General features: G+C 39.7%; 1 protein-coding gene across 1 annotated transcript in view; it reads left to right on the top strand.

The window, feature by feature from the left end:
- Window positions 1-24,358, top strand: part of SND1 (staphylococcal nuclease and tudor domain containing 1) — a 441,984-nt gene that overhangs the window by 217,341 nt on the left and 200,285 nt on the right. The window contains exon 13 of the mRNA XM_011995923.1: window positions 22,118-22,228. Coding sequence (XP_011851313.1) covers window positions 22,118-22,228 — 111 coding nt within the window. The remainder of the gene's footprint in view (window positions 1-22,117; window positions 22,229-24,358) is intronic.

The raw sequence follows: 24,358 nt of genomic DNA, 5'->3' as shown, positions 1-24,358 counted from the left end.
AGCACCATTTATATAAGGGATTAGATAATCTGTCATTATGCTAATTCTGGGTAACAGATGGTGGAGAGTTCTGCATCTCAACAGCAGTATTCACCATGGGGGAAATTAGCTTGCACCTAGTTCAGCAGTCAGGCAGGAATTCCATTGAGAGAGAAATACTATTGATGATTACATTAGTGTATCCCTCTGAGGGCATCTACACATATGCTGGGTTCCTTCAAATTATCTATAGTTGACATAGCCATGGCCCTTACTAAGTTACAGGATCTCTGTCCTTCTATCTGTAAAGAATTTGAGGTTAATTTAGGAAGATCAAGATTGGAAGTAGGTTAGGAAATGTGGCTCAGAGCATTATTGTATCACACAGTTTTTCTTCAAAGAAAGATGCCATACAGATGTCAAAAACATTGTTTGTCCATCTTTGGAAATGAACTCCAGAAATGAAATGAGAAGCAGGAACTGGATGTGTTGTTTCTAAGTGCCATACCTTATCTTTGGTACAAGATTAAACAAACAAACAAAAAAAGATTTAATTAAGTCCTTTGGCTTCACATTTTCTAAGGGACTGTCTTGATTCTGTAATTTTTTTTTTCTCCTTTGTGATTTTGTTATTGTTTTGTTTTTGAGACAAGGTCTCGCCCTATCACTCAGGCTAGAATGCAGTGACATGATCATGGTTCATGGCAGCCTTGACCTCCTGGATCCTCCTACTTCAGCTTCCTGGGTAGCATGCCATCATGCCCAGCTAATTTATTTATTTTTATTTATTTATTTTTTATAGAGACAGGGTATCGCTATGTTGCCCAGACTGTGGTATTTTATGTGGTATTTTGTTAAATCATAACTTTATCTACCCTTTGTGTGCTGATGATTGTCAACTTTTCATTTCTCCTTATCTTTTCCCAATTTACCACATACCTGCTTTTCATTTCCATTTGTATCTTACTCCCATTTTATAGCCAACATGCTTAACTCTAATGCTGATTAAAATGAAAGTTTCAAACTCCAGTGTGCCCAAGAATCACCTGTGTAGTTTATTAAAATACAACCTAAGCAATGGGCTAGACCCAACTTTTTTAGTACTCACCAAATTAGACTCTTCTCCTGTCAAATGAGTTTATTCCTTTTCATATCGGCCAGACACACTGAGCTTGAAGAGAAGCCAAGAACCTAGACAACTCATTTTGAAGAGCTGTCAGGTTGATTGGACAACCATTAAAATGTATCACCACTTGTACAGGGAATATTCCAGATGTGCTTTAAGTAGGCATAGTCATTCATATTTAATGAGTTACTAAGTTGGATTATGAGCTATGGTTCAAGAAGCATATAGCATTTTGGATTGGGAAACCTAAAAGCTAGGGGCTGCCCATCAATAATAGCTTTGATTCCCACCAGGAGCTGAAATAATTAAAGGCGTTTTATCCTGCCTAGGTGTTCCTTGGGGTTTTGAGAGAAAGCAGTTTCATTAGGAAGATGGTGATTTAGTTATTTATATGTTAAAGAATTTCTCTTATCAGTTCTTTCCTTCTACTCTTGCCATCCCTCCATTCCATGCACTCAACAAGGCAGATCCAAGCATTTTGTACCTGCAGGTTTTCCCCCTCTTCAAATCTTCCTGCATTATACTCCTGGATTAATTTTCCATAAATACTGTTTTAATGGTGTTATTTCACTACCATGGCTATTTTAGACTTTGACCATTTCTGTCCACCAAGCCCCCCTGCTCAACTATATCTCTTCCCATCACTCTCAGCAGTCTCACCTCTTACTTTGTGGAGTAAATATAGGGTTATCGGGAAAATGCCTTTAACTTCTTGTTCTCTCAGCTTCCAGTTTGCCTTCCTTATTATGCTTGCTTTCTTACCTCCTGCCTCCCCATCTCTGTAGACAGTTTCACCTTCTTCTTTCCAAACTAATTGTTCTGCCTACATGCTCTGGATTCCAGTTCTTTTGTTCTCCTTGGGATTTTGTGCTATTGGCTATTCTCTTTTTAACTAATTTTATTTTTAATTGTCCTTCAGTCTTCTATCCTATTATATCTACTTTTCTTCTTCTTGTCTTCTCTTCATAGCCAAGTTAATTAGAAGAATTAAAAGACATTTTAATTCTGTCCCATTTGCTATTCATTCCTTTACCTTCTAACTTTGAACCTTCCCTGTCATTCACCAATGCTTCCCTCAAGGACACTTCTTAGTCTTTACTTTTACTTGACCTCTCTGGAGTGTTTAATACTTACCTTTTAAAATCTTGTTTTCTTCCATCTTTTCAGTATACCACACTTTTGTGGATTTCCTTCTATAAACTCTGATAACTTTTTCTCAATCTGCTTTGAGGGCTCCTTAAATATTTGTGCTTCCTAGGCTTCTCTCCTTGTCCCTCTTCTTACCACTATTCAGTCTCTGGGTGATCTCGTGGCGATGCTGCTGACTTCCCTATCCCTGTCTCTAGCAGGCTTCCCACCTATATTCAGCTGTTGTTCCTTTACTCAAATGATCCTGTCTTTTGACAGTATCACCATTTATATAGTCTTTTAGTCTAGAGATCGTGGTGTCATCTTTGTCTCCTCCTCACTCCCAGTACACGATTACCTATTGGTATATCAGGTTTATCCTATCCTGTCTCTCCTCACTGCCTGGTTTATGCTGTCAGCGTAGAATAACTCAGCAGTTCTTTTTACTAGCCTCTCTATTTCTAGTCTTACTGCCCTCCAATCCATTTTCTACGTTACTGCTTTAATTCTCTTTTTGAAACACACATCGGATTTTTAGAATCATTCCACAGCCTTACGAGTGGAGTATACGAAGCCATGGTCTGACCCCTCCCTACTTCTCCATGTTTATATTTACATTCCCCTGTTCTCATTTACCATTCCTTTAAAAAAAAAAAAGTTAAATGCATTATTATTGAACTTAGTATGCTCTCTAACCTGGAGAGAGCATCTGGTTAGCTCTTACTCATCCTTCAGAGCTTCATTTCTCAGGAAAGCTTTGCTGTAGGTACCCTGTCTAAAATCTGAATTGTGCATCTTGTGTGTGTCTTCCCCCAGCACTTGGTGCTTACTTATAATAAGACTCATAGTAGGCCAGTCACGGTGGCAAAGAGCACGGTGGCCCAGCACTTTGAGAGACCAAGGTGGGTGAATCACTTGAGCCCCAGAGTTCAGGTCCAGCGTGGGCAACATGGTGAAACCCTTTTCTCTACTTTAAAAAGAAAAAAAAAAAAAGCCAGGTGTAGCAGCATGCGCCCATAGTCCCAGGCACTCAGAAGGCTGAAGTGGGAGGCTCACTTGAGCCCAGGAGGTGGAGGTTGCAGGGAACTGTGATTGCACCACTGCACTCCAGCCTGGGTAACAGAACCAGACCCTGCCAGCAACAACAAAAAAGACTCATAGCACATACAGCACTAGGTGACAAATATCTATTTTATTCCCAGTATGTAATATCTTTTCTGCCTCATAGAGGGTATTTGAGTTAAATGCTCGTGTCCTTTCCATGGCTCCCCATGGGGTATGTCTTTATTTCTAAGCTTGGATAAGGTCTGAAACACAGATGATGCCTTGTGTGGCATCATTTAGATCTTTAGCTTTGTCTACCACCCTAGAGGTCCTTCAGGTCAAGTTAGTCTGCTTGGTATGATAGAACAGAAAATATGACTTAAAAGGTGAATGTCTTTCTCAAGTTTCATCTTACTAAAGCCAGACTTGGAATTTAAAATCTCATGTTTCCAAATGTAAGTGAAACTCAACCTCATTCGCATGTAATCTCCAAATTGCACCTGTTTTCTTAGGCCACACGAACATTATTTGGTTATTTTATTTTTTAACTTTAGTTTGTGGGTTTTTTTTTTTTTCCCCTCCATCTCTAGTCAACAGATTATTTACTGAGTTGAGTACATGACGTTGCCAGGCTCCAGCTCTTTGCACTGGGGATAAATCAGTGAATATAATAGAGAGATCTATTTTGTGCGGCGCTTACATTCCAGTGGGGGCAATCAGATGAAGAAACAGTGAAGATATATAGGTGATGAAAAGTGCTATAGAGAAAAATAAAGCTATGAAAGAGTCGAGGGAGGTATTCCAGGGCTAGGAGGGGGAAATTTTTTAGTAGGGAAGCCAGGGAAGAGTCAGGGAGGCCTCAGTGGCAAGGTGTCAGGAGCAAGGACCTGGAGGATGGGAAAAAGCAAGCAGCAGAAGGCAAAGGCAATGCTAGAGACAGAGGTCTTATGGTCAAGTGTCGTGGATAGCAAAGAAGGCTTTAGGGTTGGAACAGAGGGAGCAAAGGTAGGGGTGGTGGGAAATGGGGTTAGTGAAGAAGGGAATGGGGACAGCAGACTTGTAGGCTGTACTTGGCCTTTGCTTTGAGTGAGACAGGAGCCATTACAGAGTTTGGAGTAGAGGGATGGTGACAAGTTTTGTCTACGTTGACCTTCAGAGATTTATTCTGGTTGAGAACTATTCTGATTATTCTAGGTGAGAATGGAGTTTAGAGTCATTAGTGCTTTTCTTCTCTCCTTTTAGTAAGTTAAAATCCCATTGGCTTTTTTTTGGAAGTAATTACAGATTCACAGAAGTGGCAAGGGTAGTAGAGAGAGGTGCATCCCATGTACCTTTCACCCAGTTTCCACCAGTGGTTAGATCTCATATAATTATAGTACAATATCAAAACCAGGAAGTTGACATTGATACAGCGTCTTTGTATAGTTCTATGCCATTTTATCAACTGTCGATTCACATCCATCCCAATGAAGGTAGAAAATTATTCAGTCATCACAAAGGTCTCCCTAGTGCTACCCCTTCTACCCCTTTTCCTTCCCATCATCCCTCTGACAACTGTTTTCCATCTCTATAGTTTTGTCATTTCATGAACATTACATAAATGGAATCATAATATGTGATTCTGTGAGATGGGCTTTTTAAATTTAGCATAATGCCCTTGAGATCCATGTAAGTCACTCCTTACATAGTTTGTTCTGGTTGACTTCTAATCTGTGTATTGAATGCAGGAGACAGGCTGTCATGGTGGAAGGATGTCTGTTTTATGACTTGAGACCTAAGTTCTAGCCCCTGTCCATCACTAAATACTACTATCTCTGGATCTCAGTTTAGCCACCTATAAAATGAAGAAGAAATTACAGTCAAGGTTCTTTAAGTAATAATTTTTTGGTGAGAGGACTGTAGTAGTCACCAACTCCATCTGCCTTTTTAATACTTACTGTGCAATAATCTCCTATGGTCCTTAGTATATTGTCAAGCTCATACCACTCAAGAAACAGCTCATAATGGTTTTATTGACATGTTGCTGCTACTTATCTTTTTCTAGTATAAGCTTGATAGGCCAATATACTACTTAACAAGCTACAGCCATGCATTACTTAACAATTGGGACACCTTCTGAGAAATGTGTCCTTAGGCAATTGTCATTGTTTGAACATCATGGAGTGTACTCACACGAACCCTGATGGTATAGCCATCTACTACACACAGACGCTGTATGGTATAGCCTGTTGTTCCTGTACTAAAAACTGTACATCATGTTGCTGTACTGAATACTATAGGCAGTTATATGACACAATGCATGTATTTGTGTATGTAAACATCTAAACATAGAAAAGGTATAGTAAAATTAGAGTATAAAAGGTACTTACTGTGAATGGAGCTTGCAGGACTGGAAGTTGCTTTGGGTGAATCATTGATGAAATAGGAAATGAATGTGAAGGCCTAGGACGTTAGTGTACACTACTGTAGACTTTATAAACTATACACTTAGGCTACATTAAATTGATTTTAAAAAGTTTTCATTTTCAATAATAAACCTTAGATTACTATAACTTTTATTTTATAATGCTTAATTTAAAAAAAAAGTTGACTCCTTTGTAATAACACTTAGCTTAAAACACAAACATCAGACAGCTACAAAAATATTTTTATATCATTATTCTGTAAACTTTTTTCTATTTTTAAAATTTATTTATTTTACTTTTTAAAACTCCTTTGTTGAAAACTAAGACACAAACATACACATTAGACTAGACCTACACAGTCAGGATAATCCGTATCACTGTCTTCCACCTCTACATCTTGTCCCACTGGAAGGTTTTCAGGGGCAATAATGTAGATGGGGCTGTCATCTCCTATGATAACAATACCTTCTTCTGGATAACCCTTGAAGGACCTACCTGAGGCTGTTTTACAGTTAATTTCTTTAAGTTGAAGGTGTGCACTCTAAAATAACAGTAATAAGTATGGTAGTAAATACATGCACCATTAACATAGTCATTTATTATTGTTAGCCATTACCATTACTGCCTGTACATAATTGTATGGGCTATGCTTTTATAGGATTCATAGTGCAGTAGGTTTGTTTTTACCAGCATCACTGCAAACATATGAGTAATGCATTGTGCTGCAGGCTATGACTACGCAGTCTCTAGGCCATAGCAGATTTTTTAGGTCCATTATAATCTTACGGGATCCATATGCATATAGGTGCTCCATCACTGACCAAAACATCATTATACAGTGCATGACAGTGTGTAAATGTGAAGATGAGTGTTTAGTTTTTCATTATTTTCAATGATAAGATGCAGAAAACTGTATCTTATCACTGAAAATAATGAAATTCCTCCTGCTACCATAGTGCTCCACAACTAGAAATGTGCGAGGTATGCTTAATGCTCATTGAAATGATACACAATCTTGTTGGCCTCAAATATTATCATCAAGTGTCATTATAAAGATATGGATAGAAGTTTGAATCTATATTGAACATGCACTTCATGACTATTAATAGGTAGATCCTAGTTCATGTTAAAAATTAAATTATAGGCTGGGAGGAGGGACTCAAACCTATAATCCCAACACTTTGGGAGACCGAGGCAGGAAGATTGCCTGAGGTCAGGAGTTTGAGACCAACCTGGGCAGCATAGTGACACCCCATCTCTATAAAAAAATAAAAAGATTAGCCAGGCGTGGTGGTACACGCCTGTAGTCTAATTCATCAGGAGGCTGAGGCAGGAGGATTGCTTGAGCCCGGAAGTTCAAGGCTGTGGTGAGCTAGGATTGTGCCACATACTCCAGCCTGGGCAACGAAGCGAGATCCTGTCTCAAAAAGAAAATTCATTATAATATGTCTGAGCTAGAAGCTATTTTATAGAGCATTTAGATCTAGCATCTCATTTTATAATAAGGTATGGAAACTGGCACAGGCTTAGCACATTTACGTGAGGTGAAACAGCTATAGAGAGAGCTGAAGTTAGAGCCCAGATCCTCTGCTCTATATTCCTGCTCTGTGCCATGTAGGCTTTTGTGAAACAGGCTCAGAACTGCTCTCTGGCCTGAGAGGGCTGAAGGAAGTGCGTAAGATTACATGACTTTTGGTATTGAAGAATAAATACCAATGCTATGTGTAACTTCTTTCTTTTGTTGGTATGGATGATAGAGAATTCATTGATCAGTGTTTATTCCCAACATTTCTGTTTGGCCATATACATTTGTTTTGCTGTGCTCTTCTCCCTCTTCACCTATTTTTTGTAATTTAGGTGAGGATTTTTTTTTCCTATTAAAATGTTGATATGACACAATATCTTACATTAATTAGACCTTCTTTAAAACACACACACACACACAACTCTGCCATGCGGTGAACTGTCTTTTTTAGAATGTTGGTTTCCTCTTTTGTAAGCTTTAGAAAACAAACCTAATAAGCTAAGCTAAAAGCTGAATATGTTTTTGGTACCTGTAGATGTCAAATTATTTTAACTGGTAAGAAGTTTACTGTCTGTGATCGATTTTTTTTTTCTATTAGGAAAATGAATGTAGTTGGGGCATCATATTTGGTTAGAAATGTAAAGAAAATAACTAGGAGAATATATCTTTGACCAACAACAGACCTACCTCACATTTACCTTGTTCATTCATTCTTAAGAGCATCTAAATTGATCTTTTTGCTGGAATATAGTGGTATCTTTGAAAACCAGAGATTGATAGGTTCTTTATTTTAAGATACTCATCTCTTATATATTCCACCATTTAATAGGCCATTCACGGATATTTCTAAACTTGCTTTTATTCTTCACCCAGTGGCAGTATCCTGGAAGCCACCTTCACTTCATCACCAGTATTCTCTTGCATTTCTCCTTTTTAACTGTTGGGTTTCAGGTGGGTTAGGGAACCTCACAGAAATTTATGTGTTCAAGTGGAAAACATGTCATTAAGTTCCTACTCAGCTAGTGGTGAGATGACAGCAAGACAGAGTCCTTCCCTCTTACTCTATCCTAAGTACCTAAACAGAAGATTAAAGATTAAGTGCTACCCAGCCACCTTTCCTGGACTCTGTAATTGGAGTGGGATTTGCCCAACCATCTGCCTTAGACACTGCAGCTGGAATGGGAATTGGGTAATACACAGCAAGCCCAGGAAAAGAAAATCCTGTTGTGTGTCCTTACCTGGGCATTCAAGACTTCCTGAAGCCTGTGTCACCTACCTCTCATCCTGGGCCTGGGCTCCCGTGTTTCCTAGTTTAGAAGAAGGCATGACCTGTGCAACTCATGCTTAGGGACCATTTATTTTGTTTTGTTTTGTTTTGTTTTGTTTTGTTTTGTTTTAGAGACAGGCTATGTTGCCCAGACTGGAGTGCAGTGGCCATTCTTAGGCATGATTATAACGCATTGCTTCCTTGAACCCCTAGACTCAAGTGTTCTTCCCACCTCAGCTTCCCAAGTAGCTGGGAGTACAGGCACATGCCACCACACCCCGCTGTACTTTTTATTATTTAACTCTTGAAATCAAACCTCATAATGTACTGCTAAGATCCTTCTGGTTGCAAGAAACAGCAACAACTCTGACTATTCTAAACAAAAGGAAGATGTATGGGACATTATGAAGAGCTGATATAACTCACTGGAGCATCAGGCTTGGAAAAGAGATGGGGAACAGGTCTGCTGCAAAGGGCCAAGAAGCCAGTTGCAGAATTGTTGTCTTTAGTTAGGAGCAGTCTGGCAAGGACACCCTCCCTTATGGTGTCACAGGGGCAGGACACCACTATAAATGAATTCTGACTGTTCCCTCTTTGTTGTATTAGTCTCCACGCAGAAACATTTAATAGGCCGAGCCTCTGTCACGTGTCTCTCTGCCCCACCTGCCAGGGACAGGGACAGGGTAGTCATCTGATGCTTTTCATCTTCTGTGGTGTACAGCTTAGCATTGCATCCAATTAAGAGTACAACAGTGTGATATGTTAAAAGAGAGATGACAGTTGACTGTTACATCCATTGTTTAACATGTGAAAGTTGGCTTTCAAACACATATTGAAAGACCATATTATGCACAAAAGTTTGAAGTGACTATAATCATTTTTTGTGTCAGGACCCTTTGAGGTTACTGACTTGAGTCCAGAGTCTAGGACAGTGGTGGAGTAGAGAAAAGTCCCCTGAGTGACTACACAAACTCTTAATTCCTACTCCCGCTGTCACTGAATGAGAGAAGCTGAGGATGTTTTTTGATACCTCTATTCACACTCCCCATACTGATCTTTCTTGTGAAATTGTGTTTCTCAAAGGATAGAGGAGCAGAAAAAAAAATAAGGAATGAAGGAAACATACCTAGATCTACAATAAACATTTCTACATTACGTTAGAATGTATCTTGAGAGAAAAGAAGAGGTCATCAGACATTTTCGAATCATTTCTCCCATACCCCTCAAAAAAATCATCTGAATCCCCAGAAGGCCTGCAAATTATTGTAATTAAATGTTTAATATATAATTTAGCTAACATATTACTACTAGAGTGTTCAAATTTACAGTATGTGGATAGATTATTTTTAATATGCCAATAAATTTTTAATGTATGAAGGGCAACCTAGATAATTCATGTGCACAGTATACTTATTTCTATTTTATAGAATTATAAAAGCACAGCAGTATAATAAAGGGAAACAGGCTAAGAATCAAGGCTCTTAGATGCCCATTGTGCTGATGTCACTCTGTTTTTCTTCTAGACAACAACTCATTTAAAAATTTCCTTGGTTTCTCTCTGGGTCTGTCTTCATCTGGGTATGAAGGCATTTGGATTAGTTTATCTCTATGGAGTCTTTTTGCTCAAAAATTCTATGACTCAGTCAGTTATTACTTTGTTTTCATCCAGCAGCCCACAGAACCTCCTAGGAACTCAGTGAGTAAAATCAATCAGCTAGCCAATAAATATTTATTGAGTGCCTACTAAGTGTTTTGCTCTTCTTGGATCTGCAGGGAATATGATCTAGTTGGGAAGACAAAATATGTACCCAAAAAAGATAATATACAGCAGTAAAAGCTGAGTGCCAGATGAGTGGTGCAGCTACAGGCACTGGCATGGGGAGAATGCCAGGTTTGGCTGGTGGCTAAGGATAGCCTGTTCAGGCTGAAGCAGAAAGTTGGAAGGGATTGAACGGAATAGGGTCAGAGGTATATGAGGGTAGATTGTAGAATACCTTCCATAATCTGTTGCCCTGTAATTGTGGCACTGTTGAGTCAAAAGAAAACTGGATTTGAAATCAGAAAACCTGGCTTCTAATCATGACTCTGCCACTTACAAAATGATTACGTGTGGCAAGGCTGCAATGTTTTTTTTCTCTTCTTTGGAAGCAATATATACTGCCTCTGTATTCTGTATTACTAGAATGATTAGGTTAATGTGTGTTTAAATGCCTGTTCCATGGTGGATATCCTGTAGATATTCATTAAGTCTGAAATACTGTTTTGAGTGAAAATGGATGAGAGTTGTGTCATCAGATGTTTTCAGATTATAGGTTGGACAAGGTCATTGGCAATGTCCTTTTTATCACGGAAACACCATGTTTCTACCTCCAGCCTGTGTGTGCCTCCTTCTTGGTTCTTTTTCACTTACAAGCTTTGTAACCTTTCTGTGCTTCAGGTTTTCTCATTTGTAAAATAGGGAATAATAATAGTCCCTATCTCATCAGAATTTTGTGAAGATCAAATGAGTTAATAAATGTACAGCGTTTAGACTAGTGCTCGGTAAACTTTAGTCTTCCTCCCCTCCCCTACCCATTTCCTTTTCCTGCTCCCCTTTGCCCCTCTCTGTCTCCCAGCCCTCCATCCTGCCTTCTTCTCTTTGTCCTGTACTCCTTCCCCCTTCATTGTCATCATTCAGATATGATGCTAATGATTGTCTTCGTATTAGAAAATTTCTAAAAAAGTTTTCTGTGGTGGTTGTGGTGTGTTTAAGGATGAGGATTACTTGCCAACCTAATCCTTTAAGAAGATTCAGCTGGCAGTATTTGAAATTGGTCAGTATCGCCAGGAGACCAGGTAGGGGAGGCTGTAATAGTCCATGTGAGAGGCAGTAGGAGTCTCAACTGGGGTAGAGAGAGAGAATAAAAAAGAAAATGTTCATGGGAGAAACACTGTAGGTTTGAGTTCAGAGATTTTATACAGGAATGAGAGAGATGTCAGGCCTAGGTGCTGAGAGTATGATGGTCCTCCAGATAGGGCTGCTGGGAGGAGGAGCTGATTTGGTAAGATTCAAAAACGCTTTTATCTAGGGAAGTGAGTTTTATTTTTGAAATGCTGAGTTTTACACAATGATGAATCATACAAATTCACATGTCCTGCAGATAGTTGAAAATGTGAATGCATGGCATATTTAGCAGTGAGTGGACCAGTTTAGTTGGATTGGAAGTGCATGTAGTTTACTTTCTTCAAGCTTAATCCAGTATTTGATTGGTCTAATCTTATTGTTTTTGAAGGATCTATTTGTTTCCTTCTGGGAAAGAAGTATGTTTGTTGTATAGCAGGAGTGTCACTTTGGGGACATTACCCCATATTCTGTCATTTAGAGAGATTCAGACAAGTCTATGCAGTTTCTTTCTATTAAACAGGTTTGTTTTTCTTTTCTTGTTTTTCTTCTCTTACTGTTCTGATTGAAGTTCAGGGAAAACATTAGATATTTGAAGATGGACATTGTTTTATTGCCACTTATATTTAATATGCCCTACATACTTCAGCCAACATTCATCATGTCCTGACCTCCCTAGATATTTTGCTGACATGGAAGTGCAGTGGTATTCAGAGAGGAGCTGGCATAGCGGAGTCAAATACCAGTTTTACTTGTCTTATAAAGCCATAACCATGATATTACTGAATAAATGAAACTATCAAATAAGAGGTGGCAATAAGATTACAGTACTGCAGAAATCCTGGGGGCAGAATAAAATTGTCTATTTACTAAGCATAACTATTTGATAAAACTGTTTGACGTTATGCCTTCTTCCTTCTCTTTTTCTAAATTGCTTTGACCCATATTTTTAACACTGTATTCTCTACTTGCCAGCTTTATAAAGTGGGTTGTTGAATTCTACTGCTCCCATGTATATTTCTATCTTATCTTCCTCTGCCCATTCGTCGTTCTTTCTGGAGATCTCAGGTAGGTGCTCACTTAGGTAGGAAGGGAATGAGTGGAAATTAGGGAATGGGCATGCTATTTCTCAGAGATACCTTGGAGCAGACCAGTAGCTCTTCTGGCTGGGAGATTATGAAGTGACATTTCTTTATCACCCTTCTTATTTATTTATTTATAAGAGATGAGGTTTTGCCATATTGCTCAGGCTGGTCTCGAACTCCTGAGCTCAAGCGATCCGCCTGCCTGGGCTTCCCAAAGTGCTAGGATTACAGGCATGAGCTACCGCTCACCAGCCAATTACCCACTTTTAAAACCCCAGATATCTTTGGTTTTACTTCTTTTCTTCCCAAACTGAAGGGAGCTATTGGTACTCAGTGAGATGTGGCCTCTGAAGCTGGAGAGGTGTTTGTCAGGGCTCACATGTAAGCTGCTTATTAATAATGAACTTTGAGTGGGTATGTGCTATAGGGATTCAAGGGTGTATTTGTCTACAAAACAGTCATATCTTCATTTTATGGAATGACTTTTTTCTCCCCTTTCTCTCCTTCTCTGTCCCCTTCCCTACCTCCCTTGTTTCTTTCATGAAGCATCTCTACTAATGTTGTTTATGGGTGTCCTTTGGTTTCATTCTAACCATGCATCCTTTTGAGTTCTTAAAATAAGACTAAATCCATATATCAATCTTCATTGTTTTCTTTCCACTTCCTCCTCTCATGAGGAAGAATGATTAGGATTCATTGATGCACAGTCATTGTTCCCATGAGTTCTTGATTTTTGTATCTCCAGTATCTAGAAAATGCTCTCAACTCTTAGTTGTATTTACAATCACAGACCTGTACATACTCTGAATGCTCCTTAAATATGAACTAAAACTTGTTAGAGAGATTTGTTTAGGAGAGTATTCTTTTTGCTTTATTTGCTGTAAGTTCCATACCTGCTCATTCATGAGTCTGATTTTTTGGGGTCATGCCTTTATGTTGCCATATAACCACAGCTGTACTGGTGGGTTGTCAAATGGTATAGACAATTGGCTCTCACAGCCTGGAGTAAGGATGCCCTGCCCCAAGACGCTGCAGCTCTTGACAACCCTTGGTTTTCTCGTCACTCCACACTAGTTACCAAAGCCTGGCTAGGGATGTCGAAGGATTTGTATTTTCCTCTGTTTTCAGACTATATTATGAATTCTGGGAAAGTCTCTAGCCACTGTTTTGATTCTCTGGTGGTTTTCTTGGTGGCAGGACTTGTTAAACAGAGAATGGGCTTTAAATTGTTAATCAGTGTAAACGGATTTAAAAAATCAATTTCAGTCATTTTTAGAACTACATAAGTTTAAGGGGGAAGTGAAAAATAGTGAAGAAGGTGGGAGAGAGATTTAGTAAATCTATAAAGCATGTGTGCCACCTCAAATGTTTCCAATTATCGAGGCTTCCAAAACAGAATCTCCTGTCTACGGATGCAGCTTGGTTATGTGAGAAGTGCCTCCCAGCTATATATGAAGAACAAAAATGGGGACAAAAATATCGATGATCCAGATTCACAGGAATTCAACCAGTGGAGACTGGAGAATAAAAAACACTGGGTGGGAAGAGTATGGGGGGACTCCTTGAAGATGCCATCACACTAGCTTTTGGAAGTTCCCTGTTACTTTCTATGACTTTTTCCTTGGAGACTTGGTTGGAAAATAGTAACTTAATGAAAGATATTTGCACATTGCTCATTGTCTCTAGATCTCTCTCAACTATAATTTTTGCCCTTACCCTTTAGAGATTTCTTTTGTCAGCTTACAAAAGCCAAATCTGTCTCAAGTCTGAAATGGTCAGGTTCCTGCTTGAAAGAACATGGATGTTAGACATCTTAGTGTGAACTTGTAGGGAAGATCTAAAGAGAGCCTTGCTTTGGGCCTGATCACCATTGAGCATTTTTCCTACTTGCTAACTGTCTTTTGGGATAAGTAGCCCACGTCCTCCATATATATGAGCAAAGAAACTAATAATCTGAAGAAAATAGTTTTTCAGTCTTCTGAGCTTTCTACCCTGTTATTGAATCCTGTAGTGACCTTCCTTTCTCGTTTCTAACCTAGTTGCAAAGAAAGAAATCAGCACCCTGTAGCTTCCCTTCTAGATCAGCCCCACGGTAAAACATCCCCTGCATAGCTGATAATAAGTAAGATCAGCCACGTGGTATGTTAGGAATCAGGATCGGAACTCTGTTGCCTTCGAACCTCCATCCTAGCTCTTCTGAGAATGCCTGTAATTATGGGGAAAGTATACTCCATGTGTAAAGGGAGTAGGGGCAGTTTTCCAGCATTAAGACATTAGAGTTTTTGAGGGTCATGTGTGACAGAGGCCTAGGATACATGCCTGATGTATCTATGATACATGAAAAGCCATGAGGTGCCTTTTGTGCTTAGTTTATAAAATTTTATCATAGGGCCTTGAAGTTACCATAAAGAATATGTAATAAATATATGTGTATGCATGCATGCAGGCATCTGCATGAAATATATGCTTCTACTATCGATGAAGTAGTAGTTCCCCTTGAAGTCCTGCAATTTTAGTTACCTATGATGAACCACAGTCTGAAAATATTAAATGGAAAATTCTAGAAATAAACAACTCATAAGTTTTAAATTGTGTGCCTTTCTGAGGAGCCCCATTCAGTGATGAGATAGATATCTCACCTTCCAGCCTAGGCTATGAATCATCGCTTTCTCCACTGTATCCAGATTGTATACACTACCCACATCTTAGTCTCTTAGTAGCCATCTCAGTAATTAGATGGACCGGCTATGGATGCTTGCATATTGTTATGATTGTTCTATTTTATTAGTAGCTATTGTTGTTAATCTCTTACTGTGCTAAATTGTAGGTTAAACTTTATTATAGATATGTATGTATAGGAAAGAAATACAGAGTTCAGTACTATATGCAGTTTCAGGCGTTTACTTGGAGAGGTCTTGGAGCATATATTTCTTGCGAATAAGGAGGGACTACTGTATTATGGATATACTACCCTATTAATTGTTTCATTTCTTTCCTTTGCCTGTGACTAAAATATATTGCAGGCTCACTTCTTTATGGGTTTACTTTATTCTGAATATGTGCCCACGTGTGTTTACCTTAAGGAAAATATTCGGCTTTTCTGATCTCCATGGATGCCTCAGAGACTGATAAAATGTAGATAGTTTTTAAGTGAAAAATATTTTCAAAGAGCTAGATAAAAATCTATGAAACAGAGCCACTGAGTTATCTGCATCCTTTTCAGCTGGAGAATGAAGGGGAGGGTGTGTGTGTGGGTATAATAGTGTTATTCCCTGTACCCACTCTCGTGATACTGTTGAGGTCAGAACGTGATACCCCACAGGGTGACATTTTGACATGCCGAGAGGTCTCTAATTTTGTCTGCCTCACCCAGCTACCCACCGTCTCCCACAGCGTAGGGAGGGACTCTTTCTGGAATTTCCTATTTGACTAAGACAGCTTCTTTCCAACAGAAATGCAATTGTCTTAAGTCCCCTTTCTAGACATCTCACCAGCTCTCCCTGCCTCTTCATGGTTTGACTCTATGGAAAGTTAGCAGTGGTTGGTGTTTGGTGTCGAATGGAAACAATTTTTTTTTTTTTTTTAGACAGTCTCTGTCACCCAGTCTGAAGTGCAGTGTTGTGACCACGGCTCACTGCAGCCTTGATCTCCTGGACTCGAGATCCTCCTGCCTCGCCCTCCCAAAGTATTGGGATTATAGGCGTGAGCCACCTCAACAGCTGAAACAATTCAACTTAAAGCAGTTGGGGCAGAAGCTGGATGCAGTGGCTCATGCCTGTAATCTCAGCACTTTGGGAGGCCAAGGTGAGAGGATCACTTGGGCCCAGGGGTTCACAATCGTCCTGGGCAATATAGCAAGACTCTGTCTCTACAGTAAAAATTTAAAAATGAGCCAAGCATGGTGGCATGTGCCTGTAGTCCTAGCTACTCGGAGGCTGGGGTAGGAGGATCCCTTAAGCCCAGGAGTTTGAGGCTGTAGTAACTATGATCATACCACTGCACTGTAGCCTGAGTGACAGGGCATGACCCTGTCCCTTTTACATATATTACAAAAGAAAAAGCCACTAAGGCAGATCAAAGGCATATGTGCTCAGAGGGGTAGTCTGGCTTGGGGTGTCAGAGCCCCATAGGAGAGGGAGGCAAAAAGGAAGGAAGGGAGTGAGGGATGGAGGAGAAAAGAGAGGGGAGGGGAGGGGAAGGGAGGGGAGAGAAGAGGAGAGAAATCTAATTATTTTGGAAATACAGCACTGGAACATTATTTTCCTAGCCAAGTTTTCCCAGCATGTAATCAAGGACGATAACTTTCTGCATGCTTTCCCAGCTTTTGTCTTCCTCCTTTCAATTATCTGGGACTTCAATTTAAAAAGAGAATGAAAGGGAGGGAGAGAAAGTGGAATTAGCCTAGATCCATGTACTTGACTGTCTCATTCATTTCTTTGGGCTGCTAATGAAAGGTCAGGAGATTTTCTCCTGGCTAAAGATGGCTCAGAACCTGACACTACTGAGTTGATCAGTTGTCCAGTAAGAAAAGAGAACATTAAATTGTATGCCGTGACATTATGCTGCTTTAGACAAATTTATAAATCCTGCTTTCTTGAGTGTATCAGTAATTCTACTCCAATTATACATGTCTGGCCTGAATGGATAATTCACAGTCGGCATCTAAAAAGGGACCTAACAGCCTTGGAAGTCTAACAGTAAGCCATCACTCTCCATATCAGCTGGAAACACAAAGAGAATTAGTGCTAGGACTGAAATGCTTCTCCAGACTAAAAGAGATGTTTAGGGTTCTATTGAAAGTCAACAGTTTCCATTAGGTATGATCAGGTGGTTCCTGATATAAACAAACACAAGTGACATGGGTCTCACAGGCAGGCTTGCTCAAAAGATAGACGAGCAGTTGACATCTTCCCCTCTGGTTAATTTCCACAGCAAGCAAGTTGTAATATAAGCTCAAACTTAGCCACTATAAGATAGTAGTAAAACCGTAGGGTCCATTATTATGCCAACATGGAGAAAATGTGTTCCATACCCATACAAGAGAACAGGAATCCGAGGGGGTAAAATTTCAATTGTAGTAGGCCTTAATTGTTTGATTATATTTTTACCTGCCTTCCTACCTCTACCAATATTGGAAGTAACAATATATTGACAATTAATAATTGTCTAAAACTTTCCAGTTTACTTCACAATGTGTGTTTGTGTTAATTTTGAAACCACTTAAGCTATAGAAAAGTTGCACATAACTGTACAAAGAGCATACCTTTCAGCTATTTAAGAGCAACTGGCCGATCTATTGTACCTCTCCTCAGATAATTTATTGTGCATTTTCTGTGAGGCAGGAGATTTTCCTGCATACTCAAAAAAAAATTAGAACTCGGATATTAACACATTGCTACCATCTAATCCACAAACCTACTCAAATTTTGCCAACTGTTCTAATGGAATACTTCAAGAAAACGATCTAGTTCAGAATTAGGTGTTGCATTTAGAGGTCATGTCACTCTAGTCTGGAATAGTTCTTCAGTCTTTCTTTGACCATTATGGCCTTGACACTTTTGAAGAGTACAGGTCAGTTATTTTGGTTTGTGTGATGTTTCTTCATGACCATAAAGTTAAGCACTGATTCATCATTTATTGATGATGGTAATCTTGATCATTTGATTTGGGTGGTGTCTACCAGGCTTCTCCACTGTAAAGGTATTATTTTACTCTTTGTAATTAATAGATATTTTGTGAGGAGACACTTTGAACTATATAGTTTTCACCTCTCATTAAACTCCCAAGTTATTCATTTATTTGTTTATATTAGAATGAATTCATGGAATCTCATTTTATTCAAACAGTTATAACCCACTACTACTGTTCTTTGACACTCAAATTGTTCCCAGTTTGGCCAGTAGGAGCCAGGACTTCTGTGTCCTTTGGACATGTCTCCTGTCTTTTTTTGAGCACTTCCCTGTTTTCTAGTACAACATGTTCCAGGCTTATCTTGTACTGTCTTCCCCAGATCTGAAATTAGCCATTTATCTAAGGAGCCCACATTTCCATCTATATTTATTTTTATATGTTTATTTCTAAATCTATCTATATCTATTGAAAACCATGTGTGGCAGTCATGAAAATGTGCCTCCTGGATCTCCAACTGCAGGAAGCATAATAGACTGACAGCCCAGCTGCTGTGCTTTGAAATCAATCACTGCTACTTCAGCCAAGGCTATGCTTCCCACCAGCTGCTCCCAGCCAATAGTGGAGCGCAACAGAGATACTAAGGCAGGCCTATTGCTGAGGGACATAGGGTTCCTCTGATGGACAATTTTGACTTCTTATCAAGCTTTGACAAAACTCTTTGGAACAGGCCCATAGCTCAGATGTTCCCTGTCTAACTTTCCTTCATTCTCTCCCTTCTGCACAGGGGTTTGACCTGCGCTGCAGTCTGATGGCTCTTCCCAGGCCTCCTGGGGTTCCCTTCCCACCTTCCTTGAGATGAGTTTTCTCCAGTTAATCTCTTGCACATCTAATCCTTCTTGGCACCTGCTTCTTGTAGAACCTGAACCAACATACCATGAGTTCACACAAATACCTAAAATCCCAATCCACCACTACAGGGTTCATTCTAGTTTTCTTCCTTTCCGTATTTGTAAATACCTACTCTGACAGTGAGAAACCTGGCTTATCCTTAGTACTTTCACTGGTAGGATTGATATTCCTTAGTGTAACCAATCTTGTAACACTGATGTCACCCCTCCCAAGTGGACACTCAGTCTTTAATGCCTGGCTATGGAGCCACCTTCCATGTAGATGTTTGTACCCAGCTTGGACTCTGATACCTTGTGTGAGTGATCATCCTTACCTTCCTATGGGGCTCTGATACACCAAGCCAGACTACCCTATACTTTGTGCAGAATACTGTGCTTGGAACTGGGATATACAGCAAGAAAAGCATGGCCCCTGCCCTCACAAAGTGTATCACTCACCAAGGAAGATAAACAATGAATGAATAATTGCCATATACTGTGATGATGTATCACATGGGGAACCCACCAAGAAGAGAACATATGTGATTCTCATATGCATGGCACGTAGTAAATACCCAATAATGATGGTTGTTATCATTTCATGTATTTTTACTCTCATTACCACTAAGCACCAGCATCACAACTGTTCCTCCAGGAGAAATCTATAATTAGGGGATAAGAAGCTAAGAGAACATGGCTTAGATGCTGAGCTTTAAAGGAAAGAGAGAAGAAAGTTAGTGGGCAGGGTGTGGAGTGATTTGGGAATCTAAGGCCTCAGGAACTCCATATGGCAGGTCTTAACTGGTTTGTAGACATTTGCTGATAGGATAAAGAGGGCAGGGACAAGGAAAAGTAGAGAAAGTGCCCTTGGTTTTTCCTGGCCAGGCAGGTACTCAGTAATTCTGTGAATTGATTTGAGCAGAATTAACTGGGGTGGATCATTAAACATTTGTGTTGTCTTTCTTTTTATATCAAAGCTTGTTTTGGGAATTTTTCCTTGCCTGCTCTGCCATTCCCACTTTCTCCTCCAAACCCCATGTATTGACTGTAAAATGTCAATGCTCAGTAATTCAAAATGCAGTAACAGATATTTCTTTGTTCTCTTGGCATTTAAAACAGCCAGGACATCTCAAACTATCAAAAGCGGAGTTGTCCCCCATGCCACTCCCCAGCCTTCTTACTAGCTCTTTGATGGCTAGAGCCTCTCTCGTTCCCTGCTAGGGTCCGTTGGTGACAACCTTAGTTAAATCCTCACCATGTATCAACATCTACATCTGCTGATTTGAGGCTGTTGCCTTCGCCATGCTGCCAAACACAACTCTGTGATAATGACAGCATTTGCCAGCACGCTTATGCAGTGACTCAGGAGACAGGGTGACCAGCAAAGCAGCCTCTTTGTGGGAGTGGATTTTGAGAAGTGCTAATTCCATGGCAGTTTGGAGATATTAATACCGTGCTGGCAGTAGATAAACACTCATCAGAGGGGCATATAATGAGAAGATAATCAGCCACCGCATCTTTTCCTCCTTGCTCTACCCACACATTTATTTTTTTCTTCTTTTAAAAAACAAAAAAAACATGTTCTGCTGGGTTTTGACGAATAGAGCCGTTAAATTGCGTAAACATGCACAGATACTGGTTGGTTCAGCTCCCAGCATCCCCACGGTTTGACTTTCTAAGAACGACCGGTGTGTTAGGAGTTAACCACATTTTCAAACAATACTCAGTCATAGCATATGGCACGGTAGCCTATTGCTTACCATAGCCTCTCCCTAAAGGGCAGCAAACCAGATGGTTTGAGTAGGGCCTTTGGTATAATTATGACAGACACAAAGAAAGACATAACCACCATTCTCCCTCAATAATATCATGCCTCTTGTTTTCCAGTATTTGCTATAGTTAATTATACTTAATTTTTGAAAATTTGTTTTTGCAGTTTGATTGTTCATAACAAAGTTCCCTTTCCAGATTGGGGAGGAACCATTCAAATATATATCATTAAGTGTCTGCATATCATTTCCCATTTGTCTTTCTCTAGTTAGTAGATGCAGGCCACATAGAGTGACATCTCTCATTCCCAAGTGTGAGCAATATTCTTATTCTGGCAAAAAAAAAAAAAAAAAAAAAAAAAAAGATTTGTTGCATTTGAGCATTACTTTGCATTAGAGTCTAACCTGAGATTTTTTGTAGCTCCCATGGAGTATTGCACCAAAACTGGTCATCTCAGATTTTATACTTTCTACTTTCTTTGTTCCCCATCTTGATTTGCTTTTTTCTTTCTTTTTTGAGATAGAGCCTCATTCTGTTACCCAAGCTGCAGTGTAGTGGTGTGATCACAGCTCACAGGAACCTCAAACTCCTGATCCTCCTTCCTCAGCATTCCAAGTAGCTGGAACTATAGGCATGCACCACCACAATCGGCTAGTTTTTAAATTTTTATTATGGAGATGGGGTCTCATTTTGTTGTCCAGGCTGCTCACAAACTCCTGGGCTTAAGTGATCCTAGTGCCTGGGCCTCCCAAAGAGTTGGGATCATAGGCATGACCCACAGCGCAAAGAATTTCCTTTCTAATAGAATGCCTCCCTCCTGTCTGCCCCTTCTCTCTTCATTCATAGTCTTGTCTTTTCCAAGCCCACTTTGGGTAGAAGATCCACTCTCAGGAGTTCTTGTAAGAGAAACACTTTGTTATGTAAAACCAATGTTTCTAACGTTGCCAAACTAAAAGAAGACATTTTCTGGTTGTTCTGTCGGCTAGAAAGATTCTGAGAAATTTAGGTCATGCTTTTATATGTTCTGTTTTTTCTCTATGTGCCTAATATTTTATAGCAGACTTGAGGGCAGTGGCTTGTTTATAACATTCTGTAAAGAGCCTGGTGCAATGTGGGCTTTTTACAGATTTTTTTTTTTTTGCTAGTTTTTAATATATGGATTGATATAGCATCTGACTGTACTAACCAGAAAAATGCTGAGCTAGGGAACTTTGTTATTTAACCTTTTATTTGGATTTCTAGCTTAGCAACTCATTGGTCTTGAAACCTTGGCTTCTCCCTTCCTCTGCCAGAATGCGTTAAGACCTCCAGGTGCTAACTGTTATTATTTCTGTTGACTGAGCCCCTTATGCACTTCTAGTGCTCACTGACCTATCTTTTCTGTTGCAGAAACATTGCTGAGGCTCTTGTCAGCAAAGGTCTAGCCACAGTGATCAGATACCGGCAGGATGATGACCAGAGATCATCACACTATGATGAACTGCTTGCTGCAGAGGCCAGGTAAGACCAAACATTACTAAACACATGGGAACCCACATCCTCACTTTTTTCTTTCCCAATTTTGCGCCTATACCTGAGCAGAATGTGTTGGAAAATAATATGCTGAGAAAGCGTGTATGATTATTCCAGATTTTCCCCATGAAACGAAGGACACACTTTGAACTTGCTGTCTAATTTTGGTTAAGTGCACTTGGTCTTCCATTTTAAAAAACATGTAAAATAGGTATATATTAGATACAATCTCCCTATGTAGCTGTATAAAAGAAAGCATGAACGAGTACACTATAGCAGATATGTTTATCATTATTCCGGGACTAACAGTGAAGCCATACTTATGTGTGTAGTACATTTGCCTCTGTTTCTTACCTCCAAAGGCCTCTACTCCTAGCCCCTCCCATTTACCACCTCTAGACCTTTTGTCATGTACAAAGGAAATGAAAACATTTATTAGGAAATGAGTTTTAGTTTCAAACACTTCTGAACAGCTGGCAGGAGACTATTTGAGAAGCCCTGTGACATTTTACTTTTGTCCTTCATCCCTGTGGCTGGTTGCCCCAAGGACAGGCATGCTGCTCAGCAGTATTTCTGGCCATTGACATCCCTCAAGGCTCTTAGTCAGGGAGTCTTTTGTCACTGGGTGGTGTGGTAGTTGAGTGATTCCCAGACTTCTTGGGAAACAGAGCAAGAACTGAGCTACTTATTGCTGAACTGACTTGGATAGCTCAGCAGACTGCTTGGACTCAACCAAAATATATCCATTGTTTAAACGTGATTTCAGAGGCCTGCCTCACTCAGCAGTTTTTCCATAGCCTCTAGGATCCATTTAGTTCTAGGAGTTTGGTAATTGTCAGGTTATTTTCTACAGTTAGAGGAGGAATGATTCTGGGCACATGTTATCTAATCTCAGCTTCAGAGTTTGTCGTTGAGATCACTTCTCTTGCTCTTTGGCCCATAACATTGCCCTGATATGTGACATTTACCTCTAACACTGTGTCACATCCTGATGGATAGAGCATCTGTAGAATGTCACACAGAATGTCAGCTGAGAAATCAGTCTGTCGGGCTGCTGTGGCTTTTGGATTCTTTCGTGTGGGCTTTTCCCAGTAGACCCTGTCGAGGACCTCATTCTTAAGTACAAAGAGTCCAGTGAAAATACTCACATCTTTGGTTGTTTAAGGCTCATTAATAGTCATTTAAAATATGTAGTTCGTGATTGGTGTTTTCTCACAAATCTCCTTACTTTCTTCTCTCCCTGCCTATATTATCAGTAAGCAAGGCAGTCCCAAAGAACTCGTGATGAGAAATGTGACTTCACGTTTCTTGGTTCTGATTTTGTTTGGTTTTGTTTGGTTTTTAATTTTTTTAATTTTGCCTTTTGTGAGTATATAACAGGTGTATGTATTTATGGGTTACATGAGATATTTTGGTACAGGCATGCAATGCGTAATAATCACATTATGGAAAATGGGGCATCTGTCCTCTCAAGTATTTATCCTTCATGTTACAAACAATCCAGTTATACTCTTAGTTATTTTTTAATGTACAATTAAATTATTATTGACTATAGTGACCCTGCTGTGCAATCAAATACTAGGTCTTATTTATTATTTCAAGCTCTCTCTCTCTCCGTCTCTCTCTCTCTCTCTCTCTCTCTATATATATATATATTTTTTTTTGTACCCATTATCCATCCCTACCTCACCTCCACCCTCTCACTACCCCTCCCAGCCTTTGGTAACCTCTCTACTCTGTGTCTCCATGAGTTCAGTTGTTTTGATTTTTAGATCCCACATGTAAGTCAGAACATGCAATGTTTTGTCTCTCGGTCTCTGGCTTATTTCACTTGGCAGTATGACCTCCAGTTCCATCCACGTTGTTGCAAATGACAGGATCTCATTCTTTTTTAATGGCTGAATAGTACTCCATTGTGTATAAGTACCACAGTTTCTTTATCCATTCATCTGTTGATGGACACTTAGGTTACTTCCAAGTTTTGGCTGTTGTGAACAGGGCTGCAGCAAACATGGGAGTACAGATATCTCTTCGATATACTAATTTCCCTTTTTTAGGTGGTATATACCCAGCAGTGTGATTGCTGGATCATATGGTAGCTCTATTTTTAGTTTCTTG

The sequence above is a fragment of the Mandrillus leucophaeus genome, unplaced genomic scaffold, assembly GCF_000951045.1.
Source record: "Mandrillus leucophaeus isolate KB7577 unplaced genomic scaffold, Mleu.le_1.0 Scaffold5, whole genome shotgun sequence".
NCBI classification, from domain to species: Eukaryota; Metazoa; Chordata; class Mammalia; order Primates; family Cercopithecidae; genus Mandrillus; species Mandrillus leucophaeus.
This window is presented reverse-complemented; position numbering and strand designations above follow the sequence as displayed.